Below are 18,233 nucleotides of genomic sequence, written 5' to 3' on the forward strand. Positions count from 1 at the left end.
AATTTGTTTTAATATTGTGTACATGTTTAATTTTTAACAAACTCAATAATAAACTGTTGGGAAAGAAATATAAAAAAATTAACCAGTTACACATGGTCAAGTTGATTAAAATCGTTATTTAGTTTAAGGGTATTTAATTTTCTCAAAACGCTAATGTGATAAAACATTTTTGTGGCCAGTTACGAAATGTGCGCACCGAAATCTATTAAAAAGTAAAAGCATTAATGTAACAAAAATAAAGGTCACAATTTTGGAACACAGTGCAACCAATTATTAATGGATCAAATTGGCCTTTATTTTGTTCTGAAATTTTCCAAGTGCAAAATAAGTGATAGGAAGGAAGTGTACATGGTGCAGGGAGAGCGCTGTTCAAATGTTTACTTTGTGGCTACCAGGGTTTGACGCTACGTGCATCCGCCGACTGCCGGCTGTTGCACATTTTGTTTGTGCACCCATCCAAGCGAAAGGGAGGGGGAGGGGTCGATAAGGACATAGCGATGTTGGCAACTTTAAAAGCTTTTCGGCAAATTTTTGCTAGTCCTTGTCTTGGCAAGAAAAGCTTGGCAATCATAATCAATCAAGAGTCTTTGAACTGCTTCCGGACAAGATGAGTGCTTGAACGGCAAGGGAAATGAGTTTTGGAATATTCAATTTTGGTCAGGATGGTAAAGAAAAAAATGAGATAAATAAAAACATTCCCTTTCTTATGGGCTTGGTTAATTTAAGGTTGTGAACTCAATTGCGACCTGAAAGCACGTACTTGTCCTACTTAAAATATTTATTAGATTTTTTACTTGGAAACAAATCAGTTTATTTGATGGGGCTGCTGTCGCTCGGCTTATTTAACTGTTTTGATTTTGTTATTTAGTGTAAATGAGAAATTTACAAACAATAAATGTTGTTTACACCTACATTTTACAATTGGAGTTCAAGTGAAAACCTACACTGATAAAAAAATGGAACAGTAAAATAATAAATAAAGTAATAATCTGACTATTAAGCTTCGAAATGTTTATTAAATATAAAATTAAATATGAAATCATAATATTAAATACAATGCAAATTAAATTACATGATTTAATATTAAATTTCTTAATTAATGTGAAAAATATTAGATTTCAATTAGTTCCGACTTGATTTAAATGCATTTTGTTGGAGTTAAATTAATTTAAATTAAATTTTTATATATTTAAAACAAATCCGAAAAGATTCAATTGAAAAATAAAACAATTTTGTATTAATATCATATTTAAAATAACTAAACACCGCAATGTGCGAAAATCAAAGGGAAAATGTTTAAATTGAATACAAAATATTTGGACTTATACGTTTCTACTAAGATTATTTTTTTAAACTATAAAAAATATTTGTCATAACAAGATGGGCGACTTTTGTTTCGGTCTATGGGGAATATTTCCACTTGAGTACTGGTATATTTAATGACTTGATTATAGAAGCGCAATCAAATTCGATTTGCAACTATAGTATTTCAATAAGGTGTGTGGCAGCAACCGCACTCAGATACAAATTCACTGCCTAGATAACAATCTGCGAATTGGGGTTGATAAAATGACTAACACTCCGCTGAACAGGCTGCCTTTGTGTTCGTAACCTTTAGTATCTATTAATATCTGTGGTATTTCGGTGTAACCATACAAGCTTAACCCATGCTAGCCGTAAGTTTTTGTAAAACAACCACCCGCACTAGTGCTTAACACATCTGTAACCTCTAACTTGGTGTGGAAAAACTCACCCTCCGGCTAACCAGTATTTCACCTGAGTGTGTGGTTGTGTGGTGCTTATAACCAGTATTTGCGTATTCGTACCTCTTCGTGGTGTTGGTCAACGTCAAAGTGGTTGTCTCCGAACTTGTGTGTGCCCAAAATGACACCCCCGCTACTCCGCAGGCTCGCAGCAGCTGTCCGTCGTTTCCGGTGATATCGTCGGAGGAGGAGTGGGTGATACCATGGAAACGTCGTCGTCATCGGAGCTAGACTTCAGGTGTTCCACGCAGCACGGACGCCAGCAGCAGCAGTCGCAGTACAGCGTTGAAGCCGACGAGTTCAAGCTCGTCTTCCTCAACTCGGATTCATCTTCGTCCTGTCAAGGTGAGGAGGAGGAGGAAGAGGAAGAGGAGGGGGATGACACGGACTCATCCTGCTCCACCCATCACTGCCACAGCATTGTGAGCAATGTGGAGGACTGCGATTGGGATTACTTTGAGCCCTCCATGATCTCCACCACCACGACTACCACCACTACAATGATTGCGTACACTACGGCCCGGGCCACGCCCACTCCACCGCCGCGTGTGAGGCGGCAGTCCAGCGACAGTGACTCCCCCCTGGTGCAGAGACGCCCCCAGCAGCCGAGGAGTAGCTATTGCCCCAGGATCAGGGAGAGTGACACGGGAACCGACGAGGAGTTCGTCCTGAACACCGAGAGCAGTTCGCAGACAAGCTCCGATCAGACACCCCCGCCCGTGCCACCACCCCCGCATCCACTCAGCATGAAGACCAGGATTAAGACCCGGTTCTTGAAGAACCATCACCATCACAGCCAGAGCCACAACCGATGCAACTGCAATCCCAGCCAGCAGCCGCAGCAGCAGCAGCCACAGTACGTGCCCATTCCAGTGCCCGTGCCCATTCCCGTGCCCATGGCCGCCTATCCCAACTGGCCCGAAGTCAGCGGCAATACTCTGCTGGAGCAGGACGAGCAGCTGGCCGCCAGCCTGCAGCAACTTTGGAAGGCGGCTGGCCACCAGCAGCAGTTTGCCGCCATAGTTGCAGCCTACTCGCAGCAATTTGCTGCGGCCAGCAGCAACATGTTCGACGCAACGCCGCCGGTGACCAGCAAAAGCTGCCAGCAACTGCCCACCACTCCGCCGCCCGTGCCGCAACGCTTGCGCGGATTGGGGCTGGGGGGTTTCAAGTCCTCGGCTCCGGAGCTGAGCGCCTCGCTGGGATCCCTGATGACGCAGTCCCTCTGCTCCACCATATCCTCCTCCTCGTCGTCTAGTACCTCTGGCTATGGGACGGCGGGACGTAGTCTGGAAACACTGGCCAGTCCATTGCGAGCTGCCAACTCGCTGCAGCAGCAATACAAACAGCAACAACAGCAACAGCAGCAATATCAACAAATGGCCAACAATGCTTTCAAGCCAAAGCCAAAGCCAACAAGTTTAGTAGCGTCGCGTTCGCCGACGGGTGAGCAACAAGAAACGAGCAACGCGCGTCGCAGCAGCAACAACAGCAACAGCGAGAGCGACGACAGCAACACTAAGAGCAGCAGCAGCAGCAATAGCAATAGCAACAGCAACAGCAACAACGCAACGCCCACAACGGGTAGATTGTGTAATGTTTATGATAAAACCGGCACATTGCCAGTGCCCGCCGTTCAGGCACATGTTGCCAGTGTAGATAAGAGCACAGCGGCAGCAGCAATATCAACAGCAACACCAGCGACATTCACAAAGGGAACCGCTCAGAGAGTGGCCAGCAAATACCAGAGCCGAAATCTATGCGAAACCCAGCCAGCGGCAACAACACAAACCTACCTGGCCAGTAACAACAGCCACGAAGAAGTGGAAGCAGCAGACGAAACGAATATACATAAAAATCAAGTACCAGCAGCAGCAGCAGCGGCAGCAGCAACACAAACACAAACAGCAACTAGAGCTGCGGCTCCTGCGGTAATAACTCGTTTCGGCGGACTTGCAGTCGAAAATGCTGTTGGAAATGTGGCTAAAAGTGCCAGTACCATGCCCATTCCCAGTCCCAAACCCAGAGCCCAGTACTCAGAGCACATAGATCAGCGGGCGACAGCGGAGATTGCCAAGAATTTGTCCTCCAATCGACTTATACAGAACATCAAGATGTCCGATGAGGCATCGGCATCGGGATCGGCATCGGCCCATTTGCTGAGCGAGAGCTTTGCGGCCAGCAGTCCAGATGAGGCCAGCAGCAATAGCAGCCAGGAGGATCAGGAGTTGAAAAAGAAACCGCGCAAGACCACGCAGAGAAGCTACAATGTGGCAGGCATGATGGAGGAGCAGCAGCAGCAGGAGGAGGAGCTGCCAGCACCGGAGCAGCAGGAGCAGGAGCATCGCCACCACAGCACCACCAGCGATTCCAGCTCCAGTTCCAGCTCGAACTCCAGTTCCAGCTCGGAGTCCTGTGACTCCGATGACACTGGCACCGTGCGCGATCGCAGGCCCAAGAGAAGGCGATTCAACAAGGTGTTCATAGTGAACCGCCAGCCGGGAGTGCGAGTGCGTCGCAGTTCCTCCACCGAGGGGGACTCACTGTCCTCCTCCGAGGCCAATCTAGAAGACTCCTCCGACAATGACACGGACACAGAGCGCACGGACTGTGGCATAGTACTCAACTATGTGAAACCCCTTGAAGAGGAGGAGCCCCAGACGGCGGAGGAGGCGGCGCCGGCTGCACGTGATTGCCAATCGAGTGACGATGATGAAAGTGAACGCCGTGTTGCCAACTCAAGCGATGAGCTGGCCAACTGCATTGTGGTGGTGGGCGGGCAGACAGACGACGCCGCCGCCGGCGTGGTGCTGCACCACATGCGATCGCTGCCAGACACCGAGGGGGATGTGGATGGGGATGTGGAGGGGGAGCAATCAGAGCGCCGCAGCGATGCCCTGGCCGCCTGCGAGGAGCTGCACAGCATCTCCAACGATGTCAACCGGCTGCTGGGGCTGCATAAGCAGAATTCCCAGCTAGAGCTGAAACTGCAACGCCTGCGCCAGGGAGTGGCCGAAATCAATGAGGATCTGCAGCTGTCCGTGGCATCGTCACTGGGCACTGATGTGGCTGCCACCCAAAGTCCGGTTGCGGGGAAGCCCGACGAGTGCAGCCCTTCTTGGAAAAGTGCAACTGCTAATGACCACCCCACCTGCACGCAGGTAAAGCGGCCACAACAACAACAGCACCAGGTAAAGGCAAACAGCAATAGCCAGAGTCAGAAACACAGCCACAGCCACAGCGATTGTAAACTGGTGGATGGGCGAACAGCTGAGCAAATCCAGAGGGTCGGCACATGCAGCCAAGCATGCAAAATAAACGAAACAAACAGCGACTACTCGCTGGATTCACTCTCGGCGACGACGACGAGTTTCTTGGCACCTGAGCAGGTAGAAGAGAGCACTTGTCTACCTGTCGCTCTCAATCACGCTCACGAGCAGCAACAACAGCAACAGCAGCAATATCGCTTCGAAACGAAGTCGGAGTCGGCGGAGTCGCCAGTCGAAAATGAAATGTTAAACGTTGCGGTCGCCCCACGCTCCGCGCTCTTCAGCGGCAACGACAGCAACAACGATAATAGCAATAACGAACACAGCAACAACAACAACAACATCGAACTTGGCCATAATAATAATGACGCTTTCGCAGCACAAAAGACGAGAAATAGCGGCAGTGACGTAGTGAGTGTGAATTCCAATGTGAGTGGTGAAAACGCAGAGTGTGACTACGACAAAATATTCGGTAGCCATCAGAAAAGTGCTCCAAGTGCAGCAGCAGCAGCCACAGCAGCAGCATCAGCAACACCTGACACATCTGCAACAATGCCCAGCGAGCTGGCTTCGCCCAAAAATTCACTTTCAGCCAAGTATCGCAGTTTGGTCATGATCACCAAAGACAATGAAAGTGCAGCAGCTGGTGATTACGAAATGGCCAACAACAGTAGCAACAGCAACAGCAGCAACAGCAACATACACGGCAGCAACAAAAGCCCGTCCAGCAGCAACACTTTCGGCCAGAACTTTGCGGGTGACTCATTACGCGCCATGGAGCCAGCGGAACTCGTGAGCAGCGATCGCGAATCGTACAGTGTGGACTCGCTGAACGAACCGCCGCCCGCCGGAGGGCCGGAACCCAGTGTGGAGGACGGCCTGGCGGACGACGACTCCTGGGTGGAGGAGCTGAGCCAACGGGGCGAGGAGGATGACGACGACGAGGAGGAGCTGAGCCAGGCCACCACGACGCCCACGGCCACGGACTCCGAGGACGCGGAGGGCGAGGGTGATGGCAGCCGACGACATGGCTACCTGGACAGAGAGGAGGAGCTGAGGGGCTACAACAGGTCGGCCATCGACTTCACCCTGCACACCATCGTGGAGGAGAGCTGCGAGGAGAGCGAGGTGGCCTCCATGCGGGCGGACAACGAGGATGGCGAGCTGGAGGACGAGGACCTGGCCGAGCGGCGGCGCCAGCGCACCTTGCAGCACCACCATCGGCTGAGTGCCTCCGAGCTGGAGAAGTACTTCTTCTTCGGCCTGGGCGACGGCCGGGTGATGAGTTCCATCGACACGCGCGGCGACGACACCGCCTCCGAGGTGAGCTCGGAGTGCTCCGAGAGCCTGGACTCGCTGCCTCACGAGGATCAGCTACTAGAAAGTGGCGGCGGCGCCTCCGATCTGGCCTCCTCGCGCCTGGAGAAGTACTTCCTATCCGGCTTCATGGGCTTCAGTGGGGCGGAAAAGCAGGCGGAGAGCGACGAGAGTGGCGGCAGTGTGGGCAGCGACAGCGAGGGGCATCCCAGTCCCAGCCAGCGGAGGAAGCGACTGGTGCGGGCCAGAGGCACGCCCCGCAGCCACAACTCCTCGCTGGACAACCTGCTGCTGCCCGAAGCGGACACGCTGGATGCCACAGTGACAGCATCGGCATCGGCGGCCACAGTGGAGGACACCTCGGAGTCGGAGGCGGGCTGTGACGACACGGTGTTGCACCTGGCCAATGCCGGCGCCTCCGATGGCTCCTCCTCGGACACCATCAAGCGCAAGAAGCAGCTGCGCAAGCGCCACGACTCCCTCGACGAGAAGAAACTGCACCTGGAGCTGGAGCCCTCCGAGTGCCGCACACCCACGCCCGGCGCCAGTGGCCAGGTGCAGCTGCAGTCGCAGGCCAAGAAGCAGCAGCAGCAGCACCACCACAGCCGCGACAGTGGCTTCGTGGGCAGCAACGACGATCTGCTGAAAGCGGCGCCGGACTGTGAACCGCCCAAGAGCCCCACTCCCGCCCTGGAGCAGATCAGCGAGGATCGTGAGCCGCTGTCCCACAGCCAGATCAGTCTGGCCAAGATGGATCAGCCCAGCACTTCAGCAGCGGCCGCAGCTGCTCCAATGACCACTGGCCAACTCAGGAATCTCACCCTGCCCAATCTGGTGCGCAAGGACAGCTTCAACAACTGGAGCTCCGACGAGGAGACCAACCTGATGATGAGCAAGATGAGGCAGTTCTTCAAGACGCTGATTGTGGCCACGGCCAATGCCCAGCAGAGCAGCAAGCCCACCACGCCCAATCAGAGCCAGAACCAGAACCAGAATCAGAATCAGGGCAATTCCCAGCCTGGAAGACTGGCCAAATCCCGGCCAGCCCAGTTGGCTTACTTTGAGAACGAGCTGACACGACTGATGAAAACCGTGCCGGGCATCAACGACGAGCAAGTGCGCGAGATTGTGGAGTACCTGAGCAGCGAGGACACGTGGTCCGACTCGTACGACTCCTCGGACTACACCAGCTCGGACCTCGAGGGCGGCGAGCGGAAGGGCCAGCTGAAGGCCCAGATCTCGGCCAGCTGCCAGCAGATAATCAACAAGTTCGAGATCGACGAGGAGGGCGATCGCGGCGACGGCGGACTGCTGGACGAGAGTCAAAGTGTGCCCATGGAGGCATTGGTCTACCAGAAGCTGGTGGCCTCCTTCAGCAAGGTGGCGGCGGGCGGGGAGCCCAAGGTGGAGCCTGCCCAGGAGGTTGAGGAGGCGGAGCAGCAGGCGAACACCGAGAGATCCCCACAACTGTTCGCAAAGGTGATGCAGCATATTGGCACCCGGCTGGTGGCCCTGATGCACGAGGTGAGCAGTGGCAACGAGACACCGACTCCGTCGCCGCAGAACCAGCGCCACCACCGCCGACTGCAGGCCAAGATCTCGGCCACCACGACGGAGGACGAAGAGGATGAGGTGGAGGAGCAGCTGCGGGCCATGCCCATCAAGCAGCTGAAGCTGCGCAGCAGATCCCATGATCTCCTGCTGGACGGCATCGCGCCGCACTCCCACCTCCACCTGCACCACCAGGCCACTGTCCATCATCCGGGAGGACCAGTGGGAGCTGGGGGATCTGGAGTCGGGGCCGGATCCGGATCCGGTGCACCCGGACACGCGGACAACGCCGGCGAGGAGTGCGGCGTGGCCAGCGACTACGAGCGCTTCTCGTGGCGCGGCAGTTTTGAGTCGGCATTACTGGCTAATGGCGACAGCAGAACGAGGCTCAGCCAGCTGAGCCAACTGGACAGGGATAACTCGTCGTCTGCGTCCGCTTTGGCCGTGGCAAAGCGCCGATCGGCAGGCGACCTTCTCTTCAGCCAGCACCAGCAGAGCCTGAGCCGCGAGCAGCTGGATCGGGTGCGCTCCTGCGGCAGCATTGGCGGCGGCGATGCCCACCACCACCAGCTGGAGTCCTCCCCCGCAAAGCCGTGGCTCTCATCCGCCGGATCTTCGCTTGGCGGCGACTCCACCAAGGATGTGCGGCGTTCCAGTGTGCCGGATGCCATCTACGAAACGGACTCCAGCGATGAGGCAGCCTCGAATCAGTTCGGCGGCGCCAGATCCACACTTCCACGCAGTCTCAACTGCGGCCAGGTGGTGGCCAGCACGAACTCCCTGCCCCGGCTGCCCACCGGCGGAGCGGCGGGTGGCGTACCCATCACCAGCACGCCCAAGACCAAATCGCAGAGCGCCCTCAACCACACGCCCTCCAACTCGTCCACCGTTTCCGCCACTGGCAGTGCCAAGAGTGCGAGGTACCGCTCGCCAGGATTGGCCGCTCGAGCGGCAGCTGTCAGTGGTGGAGGAGGAGGCGGAGGGGGCGGAACTGCTTCCAGTGGCAAAAAACTAGGCGCGGGCTTCCAGTTCCTCTACTCCAAACGCGATGCGCGCAAACGTCTCAACATGTCAGCGGGTGAGTTGCTCCACGTCTAATTTTTACCTTATGCATAGCCATACTTTCGGGGTTGGTGATGGCCACTCCCAAATCAGGGGATTGGATTGGGGTGGATCCAGGTGGGGTGATGCGTTCCTGGGCGGACACGCACAAGCGTCAGCCGGCGGGCTCAAATAACGGGCCATGAAATTGCTTCCTTCCTAATGAAAAATTCCTCACACCAAGTGGCAGGAGTTCAGCATTTGCCGTCAAAGGAGTCCTGGGGGAATCTGATCCTTAGACGACTGGGAGGCAGGTGACCTAAGGCGGTGCCTTGCACTGGAAAAAAACTTAGAAAATAAATGTCAGTAACTGGTTAATAATGCAAAGTAAACATACACCCAAGAAAACTTGTCATAGAAACTAAACTATTGTTACATGAATTTTAAACTATTGGGCATGAATTATTTATCAGTAAGATGAGTATAAAATTAATACTACTAAATTATCAAAATGAAACTTATGTGGTTTAAAAAAGGCCTTAGACTAAAGTTTTAGACTATTCGGTATATAAATGCAACTAAAAAGTATAGGGGTTATATTATTTAGTATTGAAATAATACTCATAGTTTAATCCTCTCTGTAGATTATTTTTATGGCACACTTATTAAAACTAAACTTTCAGTTTCTTTTTTGGTTGTACTAATTTGAATTATAATAGTCAAATCAATAATTGAAAAATATAATTAAAGACAAATTTACTTTTGAACTAAAAAATAAAACAAGATTATATGAAGGACCATGAATAGTAAGTTCTGAAATTTTGACAAAAGCATACATCTATTTATAAAACCCTAAAAAGCCAGTCATCAAACTTAGAAGGCAGCCGCACCCTGGACCATTTTATGCTGATTAGGCTGGGGGCTGAGGAATCCCGGGAATGTTGCGCCTCCTTCTCCACCCACAAACCTTCCATAATGATGATGTTGATGTGGGTTAACCCGGGAAGCCAACTCATAGATCCACACTCACACTGCCGCGAATGGAGACATTTGGTTCCGCAGACAACTGCTTTACCCGAAATAAACTCAATCAAGGTCAATTAACTGTATCCATATTAAGCGCTCCACTCAGAGCCAACTGCGGCTCGGTTTCCAGTTCCAGTTAGCGTCTAAAGCGATTTTCGCACAGTTGCGTAGTCAGTGTAGATGTATGTGGTCTTGAATGTGTGGATGTGGAGTACAACGTGGATGGGGCTTTGTTCCGCTTGGCGGGGGCGGCTGTTCTCTATTTACTATTTGGCCGAAAAGCTGTTTTCGCTTTTGTGGCCAACAATTATATACCACTTGGTCAATGGATCCCCAACTCGAAACTCAAAAACCTGGGTGCAGGCGGGCTTTGAACTCTGCAGTGTCACCTAGAGATGGGGGATGATGTTTGCTTTGAGTAAGCTGTAGTGGATTAGTACATTCAAAATGGGAGACACACCTTAAAGTGCTTAGAACAAAGTTCCACAAAAAATGGGGAAACTTAAATAAAATATTAAAAAAATACTTTAGGAAAGTTAGAATTAGATATCATTAAAAAACATGCATTGCCTGAAAACAATTAAAATGGGGTAAAATCTGTTACAGTTTGATATAATTCAAATTAAAATTATATCGTAATCATGAATTTTTTCCATCGAGGAAAGCTATTAATCATTAAAAGAGAAATCGTATGGAAACTCATTTCGGTGAAATGCCTTTTATATTTTCTTTTGATAATTCAGTTAGCGTTCCGCCACATTAACCCGCTGAAAGACTACTAAGCGTTTATAGGCTCCAGATTGAACATGCAAAAATATTTATTAAATTTCAGAAACTTTCAATGCTGATGCATAGAATTAAATTTAGGTAATGGAGCAACAAGGTTATCATTCAACTTTTTCACGTTGCCATCTCTAAAAACAGTTGTGTTTACACAGCTTCTATTTCCAGTTCAACCAACTCGTTTGTCTTGGCCAAAACACAATTAAATAGGTGCCCCTTTAACCCGGAGCCACCAAACGCTTTGTCAGTATTGAACTTCTGTACACCCGTTCCGTATTTAAGCTCTTGACGTTGATAAAGAGCATTGCTGGCTCGTTTCCTGTATTATTTCAATTATTCATTTTGCTTTCGACAATTAATGTTTTTGAGCCACGAGGAGGTGACATCGCCGCCAGAAGAGGCTCGCTGGGGAATTAAATGTGGGCTTTCCACATCTAGTTTCGTGCATCGCTGCACCGCCGGAGTGCGGAAGTGGTCCGTGGTCCGTGCTCCGTGTCCACGTCCATTTTCCACTCCGCCACGATGTCCGTGCCCATCCGGCAGCCGTTTAAGTGTTTCGCACCAAAACAAAACACTGCCGCCAGCGGGGGCCCAAGCATGCAATAATATTGCAGTGAAACGATTTCCACAATTATGCAAATCGAACCGACTTGCAATTATCGCAGCCGCATGGCGGAAATATTGAATGTGAATGGGGATGGCATGGAACTGCCAGCGGAAGATCACCCTGTAAGCGACACCCGTTGTCCACCGATCTCTCTTCAGTTTGGCCCAATAATTAAATTAACCTTTTTGCCCCACAGCCGAGACAGTATACCCAGAAATGCGAGACGGAATGTGTCTTTATTTTTCACTGCCTTACTGCAAATCTCGATGGGTTGGCGAGGAGAGATCTGTCATTCTTGGGTTAAGAGATTTGGTCATATTAGGGAAAATTATCATATCATTTAGTAGTACAAAATATTTATTTAAAATATATGGTTTTTCTTAAAGTAATATTTTTTAAAGAATTATTATAAAATTATTTCTTTCACAAAATATGGGTCCTTATACCCTGTGTTGGTGTGTACCTATATACTTGTACCTTGGTACAATTTATTGATATATTACCTAGGTAAAATAATGTGAGACTATCCTTGGCTTGCGTAGGTGAAGATTTGCATTTATCTTAACATTTCTTAGGTACTTATTTTTGTATTATTTTCAAGAATTTACTTTAAAAAAATAGCATAATCGCGAGATAAATTCTGTAACTCTTGGCACAAAAGCTTAACTATTTTGGGTGAAATTTTCATATATTTTTTTTTAATTATTGTTACAAATAACCTTTCTATCACACATATGTACTATAATAATAATAATTCTTTATTGATCAACCCAAGATCAACCCTCTTGCGGCTTTTGTTTGCCACTGGCTCTTGTTAATTGCGTTTTCATTGGCTAGGCGCCCTCCGAGCGACCCCACAATTCAATATTTGAATAATTGAATAAAACTTAGATTTGCGCTCGCCCTGACCATGTTCTGTTCTTGGGGTTCTGGCACTGACTTCGCACCCGGGATCAGTTGCTTTGAATCGCCCAACGGTACTGGAGCTCCGCCGCAACGATGTGCTCTATAAGGCGCCGCAAATTCCGATCTTAACTCCAGCGAACCGATCGCTGTTAGTGAAAGTGAAGTCTTTCGCTCACTTTGACTTCTAGTTCGCCGGGTTTTCGCTTTGGGTTTTTGGTATTAGCTGCTTTTTCCATCGGTGCTTCTTGGGGTTTGGCCTTCTCGCTCACGTTTACTGAGCGCTGTGCTAGCATAGCGGAAATTATAGAAGTGCCATAAAAAGCGAAAACGAAATGAAAACATTGACGGGTCGGAGATATTTGTCAACAATTCGTGACTGCATAAAAGAAATTCAAATTTCCAGCACCCGGTGCAGACATTATGACGGTCCTTAAATCCGTTTTAATGGATATTTTCTGTTTAACTGCAAAGCGAACGGATCGCTAGGCCATTCTAAACGCTCTGGGTGTAATCTGACCCACTTTTATTGGCTTACTGCCTCAATTGTCTGCTGCTCCCCTTCGATTTCACACCTTCGCTTTGGTCACCAACCGAAGGTTGTGGCAAGTTCAGGGCCGCCATACATTTCGACTTAATTAATTGACTGCTGGCGGTGGGTCATGCAAATGCTTTTATGGCTCAGGTGCTGGCTATCTAAGATTAGGGGCTCTTAAGCGGCGATCAAGTGCCACAGTGCCAATTACGTGTCCGAACGACCAAAGATTGCGTGTCGCCAGGCATCTTATCAAAGGGCCAGCAATCTATGGCAAATTGCTCAAAAATAATTCACTATCTACCATATCTGTTGTGATATATCTAGGAGATAATAAGTGGAAGCTTTTTTATCGGCTTGGTGAAATACCAGAACCAATAAAGCAAATAACACTTTGTATCTACCTTGATTGAATTTTTATGGGTTTTTTCTTAACTCAAAAAACGTTCCATTAGTTTGTACTCTATCGATTTTATCACTTGATGCATTTTTCAACGTTATCTAGAAAAACGCTATAAAAAGCTATACCTACATAAAAACAAACTATTATCAGCCTTATCTGATTGATAACAAGTGGAAGTTATTTTATCGGCTGGAACTCAAGTTCAACCCTTTTCATTTAAATTAACAGAACAATGTGCTTTAAATTGAATTATAGAAAATGAAAAAGAGAAAAAATTCTATAAAATTTGTCTGTGATTTCAATGAAGTATATCCTAAATCAAAAAATTGATTACACTTCTAATAAAGAGGCGCAAAATTAACAATCATTGGCTTAAATTTAAACCAAGCAGACCTTGAATCAACGTATTTAAAAGTTACTCAACGTAATAGTTTTATTGCAATAGACATACACATATATTTACGATTGAGACCAATTTAATTTGGCTATAAAAACCCAAAGCTCAAACCTTTCTAATTGAAACAAAGAGTTGCGCGGTGTAGGCAGTTGAGAAACTCATCAGATGACAACTGTCAACTGGTTGGCGAAACGGCAGCGCCAAAAGTGATATAAAACATTTGCAGTCGGCTGCGGATGACACCAAAAAAAGCGGTCACCAATTAATCTTGCCACCAAAACGCGCAATTGTGAAATGAGAAATCGAGAAAATGAAGCAAGTGACTCGTTTAATTGGCCCGCGGCGAACGGCAAACTCGGCGCCGAAAGAAGCCGCCAACTACAATGTGTTTGCGACCAGCTCCGCCAAGCAATCCCAGCCAGCTTCGGCTGCACCTGCTCCGCTGGCTCGAGTGCACAACTATGGCAGAGTGAGGGCCCAGCCGGCTGGCTCCTCACTCCCCACCAGTTCAGCTGGCAAGATCCAGTATGCAGCGCTAAATCGCATGAGGAAAAAGAGATCTGAGGATGGATGCCGGAAACTCAAACGCAAGTCCAAGTGGCGTCGTCTTTTTAGCCAATGCTGGTGGAAAAAAAGGCGCCGCCAAAGGAACTATCAGGACTACTGGAGCAGTTCGGGCGGAAAGCCAAGGAAAAGTCCATTCTTCTGCTACTGTTGCAGCAAAAGAAAAACTGGATACGACTACGATTCCGAGGAGGAGGATGACGATATCGATGCCAAGGTGGCATCCTATGTGATTGAGATGAAGCAACGCGAGGCGGCGGCCAACGCCCAAAGTGAGAAAATAGTCGAAGAGACTCCGAATCCCGATTCCGTTCCCCAGGAGCCACTGCAGCAGCCTCCTCCGCAACTGCGTTCGCCATCTGTAGCTAAACGACGGGCGTGGACCTGGGACGACAGTTTGAGGTCCAACTCGGACAGGTTTCTGGAGACGCTCGAGGAGGATCTGCCTGCCGTGGCTGCTCCTGGGGGCAGGGCATCGTTGATCCTCCACCGTCGCACCCCCCTGCACGTGACTTTCGTGGAGAGCGAGGAGCAGGAGGCGCAATCTGAGCCGGAGGATCATCCGGAGCAGGAACGGGTAGCGGTGCAAGGTAGGCGGCTGCCACAGCCAACTGCATGCTCCTTGCACCGATGCCCCAAGCTGCTCTCCTCCACAGATCTTGTCTCATTTTTCACCAGAAAAAACTTTATATGTGTTCATTTTCTAAAAGTGTCTATTTATAGTAGTCTGCTGGTTCTCCCACGATCTATTTTTTTTAAATTTATTATATTTTATTTTATTTTATTTATAAATTCATATATGCCCATTAATAACTTTAATGTTCAAAGTGAGCTAAATACAAAAAGATATGTAAATTCTTTTACCCATAACACTCCAATCTTAACCCAGAATAGTTGTCCAGCACATTTTTATTTTAAATCGGGTTAATATGAAATACATATGAAATAAAAGACTGAAGAAAAGTGCGAGGGGGGGCTTTGAAAACTATTATTATCAACGCTGTCTATTAGCTAAAAACACCACGCAAGAGTTTCCATCGATCGTTATGGGATCGTTTATCATCGGCTCACATAGACCATTAGCCTTAATTGTGGAAAACTCGAGTGCTAATTGATGGCTTTTCTCTTTGCAGAGGAGGCCAAAGTGGCCGCCGAGGAGCTGACTCGATCGCCGGTGATTGGACAGCGGCAGGCAGATGGCACCGGCAGTCCCATTCAGTCGCGTGCCTCCAGCGAAACGTGGCCCACCCAGTCGGATGAGGACATCGATCGGCTGGTGGCCATGCACCAGAACCGCAGCAGTCTCAGCTCGCTGGGGGTAAGTGAAACCCACCGATCAGGCCAGCAGAATCTAATTAATTACAATGTGTAATCACCCTTTGATAGGTGCGTTCGGAGTCCATGGCCAGCGTTTACTCGGGAGCCGGTGAAGGTCGCTATGGCACCGTGGTGGTCAAAGGTCAGGTGGAGTTCGCCATGCAGTACAACTACAAGCTGAGCGCCCTGGAAATCCACGTGGTGCGCTGCAAGGACTTGGCTGCCGTTGATGCCAAGCGCAACCGCAGTGATCCCTATGTCAAGGTGGGTTCCATCACCTTTTATTTCCTTACTATATATACTAATCATAGATTCTTATGTTGACTAGGTATATCTACTGCCCGACAAGTCCAAGGCCGGCAAGCGCAAAACCAAAGTCAAGAAGCACACTCTGAATCCCATCTTCGATGAGACGATGCGCTTCCACACGCCCATTTCCAGTCTGGAGTCGCGCACTCTGTGGCTCACGGTCTGGCACTCGGACATGTTTGGGCGGAACGACTTCCTGGGCGAAGTCAGTGTCAATTTGCAGGGCCGCCTCTTCGACAATCCCCAGTCGCAGTGGTACCTCCTCCAAGAGCGCGTAAGTTTTAAACCCCATTTCCACAAAGCATTTAAAAATAAATGTGGTAGGTAAAAGTAATTTTTTTATTATACTTCACTGCAAAAGTTTTCCAGTAAAAGTGTTGGTCAACATTTCAAATTTAATTACTGAATTTTGTTATACAATAATCAGGCAAGAATTTTAATATCAAAAACTTTTACAAATACAACATGTTAATACAAGTATGAGAGCTCCCAAACACTTTTTGCCAGTTAAGTCTTTAATAATAGCGTTTTCAATGTTAGTGGAAGCATTAGACTATCTTTTGTATAAAGCAAAATTTGATTGTTTTAAATTTAGAAATAAATAATTTACAAGTATAGATTTTCTGAGTAAAAAAAATAATTTTATCATTCGAAATACTGATTAGCATTCTTCCAGTTAAAATATTAAATAACCTCGAACTGTCCAAAATGTAAGCTAATTTTAGGCTTATGTAAGCTTATCATTGTTTACCAAATAAATAAATAAGTATATTAAATTTATAAAAAAAAACCCAAATTTAACTCAATTTTTCAAAATTTTTACAGAGCGAACCTTTCGACGAAGTGGCCACGTACAGGGGCGACATTGTCGTGGGCCTAAAGTACATTCCACCGGAGAGCATCAAGTCGTCGTTCTTCTCGCGTGGCTCCTCGCTAACGGGCAGCTCCTCCAACCTGCGAAAGTTCGGAGGCAGCATCAAGTCGGTGGCCTCCAAATCGGATAAGACTTCGAAGGGAGGCCAGCTGCATGTGCTGGTCAAGGAGGCCAAGCACCTGAGTCCCATCAAGGCCAACGGCACATGCGATGCCTTCTGCAAGAGGTGGGTTGTCAAATAAATTACGTTAAACCAATTTAACTAACTGTGTTGCTTTTGTTCACAGTTATCTATTGCCTGATCGCACGCGGAGCTCCAAGCAAAAGACGCCGGTGGTGAAGCGCACTTTGCATCCCAGCTGGAACTATACCTTCGTGTACGAGGATGTCTCCCTGGAGGAATTGTCTGAACGCGCCTTGGAGCTAACCGTGTGGGATCACGATCGCCTGGCCAGCAATGAGTTTGTTGGCGGCGTTCGGTTTCATTGGGCACAGGTTAGTTTGGATCATCAAAGCCCATCTGAAATCCCATTAAACCCCTTTGTTTAACAGGTCGCAGCTATGGCCGCCAAGTGGAGTGGATGGATGCCACTGGAAAGGAGCTATCCCTGTGGCAGAACATGCTGGATCGGCCCAACTTCTGGGTGGAGGGCAGCTTGGTGCTGCGCTCCACTTTGGATGGCGTTCGAGCCAACTTGCCATAGGCCCATCTTGAAGATTAGTAACTTATTGTTTAGAGCCAGGACAAACCCCAAACTCGCAGTTTGAATTGCCCAAGACGGCACACTGCATTGTATTGTATTGTATTGTATTAATTATGCGATAATTATCAATTAACGATCACTACGACTCTGAGAAGCATTACTAGCGGTATAAGAAAGCAAAACGATTGTAACATTCACAAGTTAGTGTTAAGCGTGTGGAATGATGACTTATGAATACTCGAATACGTCGGTAAATGGCGATGACGCTGCCAGAATCGCAGATACACAAAGACAAAACAAAAAGCAAAGTAATCAAGACAAACATGACAAACTAAGCAAAAACCTTATCAACTTTATGGCACTAATTGTAAGCGCAATTCTCAGCTATTCGATGCAGATAAACAGAAAAACTAAAACTGTAAAGCAAAACGATGAAGCCCCAAGGTCGGGCTGCCTAGATATTAAGAAAGTCTGTATGTGTGTGTATTTTCCCCCTCTCTTCCCCCTGAGAGGCATTCGCAATTGGCATACTATATGCGCTAAACTACGATAAAACTACAACTAAATGTACGGTTAAAACCTAGTTAAATCGAGGCATAAGCTTTCTTTGTATAACTATCCATAATATCCGAGAAATACAAATAACATTTTTGTAAATTCAACATTTTTGGTTTATTTTCCCTTCTTTCGTTTCTTAGACATTAAGCTAACTGCATGCTAATCCGTATGCAATCATATATCTATCCTGACTTCATACATATCGCTAACATTGTGCAAATCCAGCTAAGCTTCATGCCACCAACTACCTGAGAAGGTAGGAACCCACCACAGCAATCAATGAATCAATCAATTCCCATAGCAGCCAAAGAT

At 48.2% G+C, this 18,233-nt stretch overlaps 1 protein-coding gene across 1 annotated transcript in view; it reads left to right on the forward strand.

The window, feature by feature from the left end:
* LOC128261697 (uncharacterized) overlaps positions 1 to 18,025 on the forward strand; it is a 78,941-nt gene extending 60,916 nt beyond the window's left edge. Inside the window, 8 exon segments of the mRNA XM_052995502.1 lie at positions 1,908 to 8,978; positions 15,293 to 15,477; positions 15,546 to 15,740; positions 15,805 to 16,059; positions 16,611 to 16,885; positions 16,947 to 17,140; positions 17,143 to 17,154; positions 17,212 to 18,025. Of these exon segments, the coding sequence (XP_052851462.1) occupies positions 1,908 to 8,978; positions 15,293 to 15,477; positions 15,546 to 15,740; positions 15,805 to 16,059; positions 16,611 to 16,885; positions 16,947 to 17,140; positions 17,143 to 17,154; positions 17,212 to 17,363 (8,339 nt within the window). The 3' untranslated portion in view covers positions 17,364 to 18,025.
* Positions 18,026 to 18,233: the final 208 nt, after the last annotated feature.

The sequence above is a fragment of the Drosophila gunungcola genome, chromosome 3R (assembly GCF_025200985.1).
Source record: "Drosophila gunungcola strain Sukarami chromosome 3R, Dgunungcola_SK_2, whole genome shotgun sequence".
NCBI classification, from domain to species: Eukaryota; Metazoa; Arthropoda; class Insecta; order Diptera; family Drosophilidae; genus Drosophila; species Drosophila gunungcola.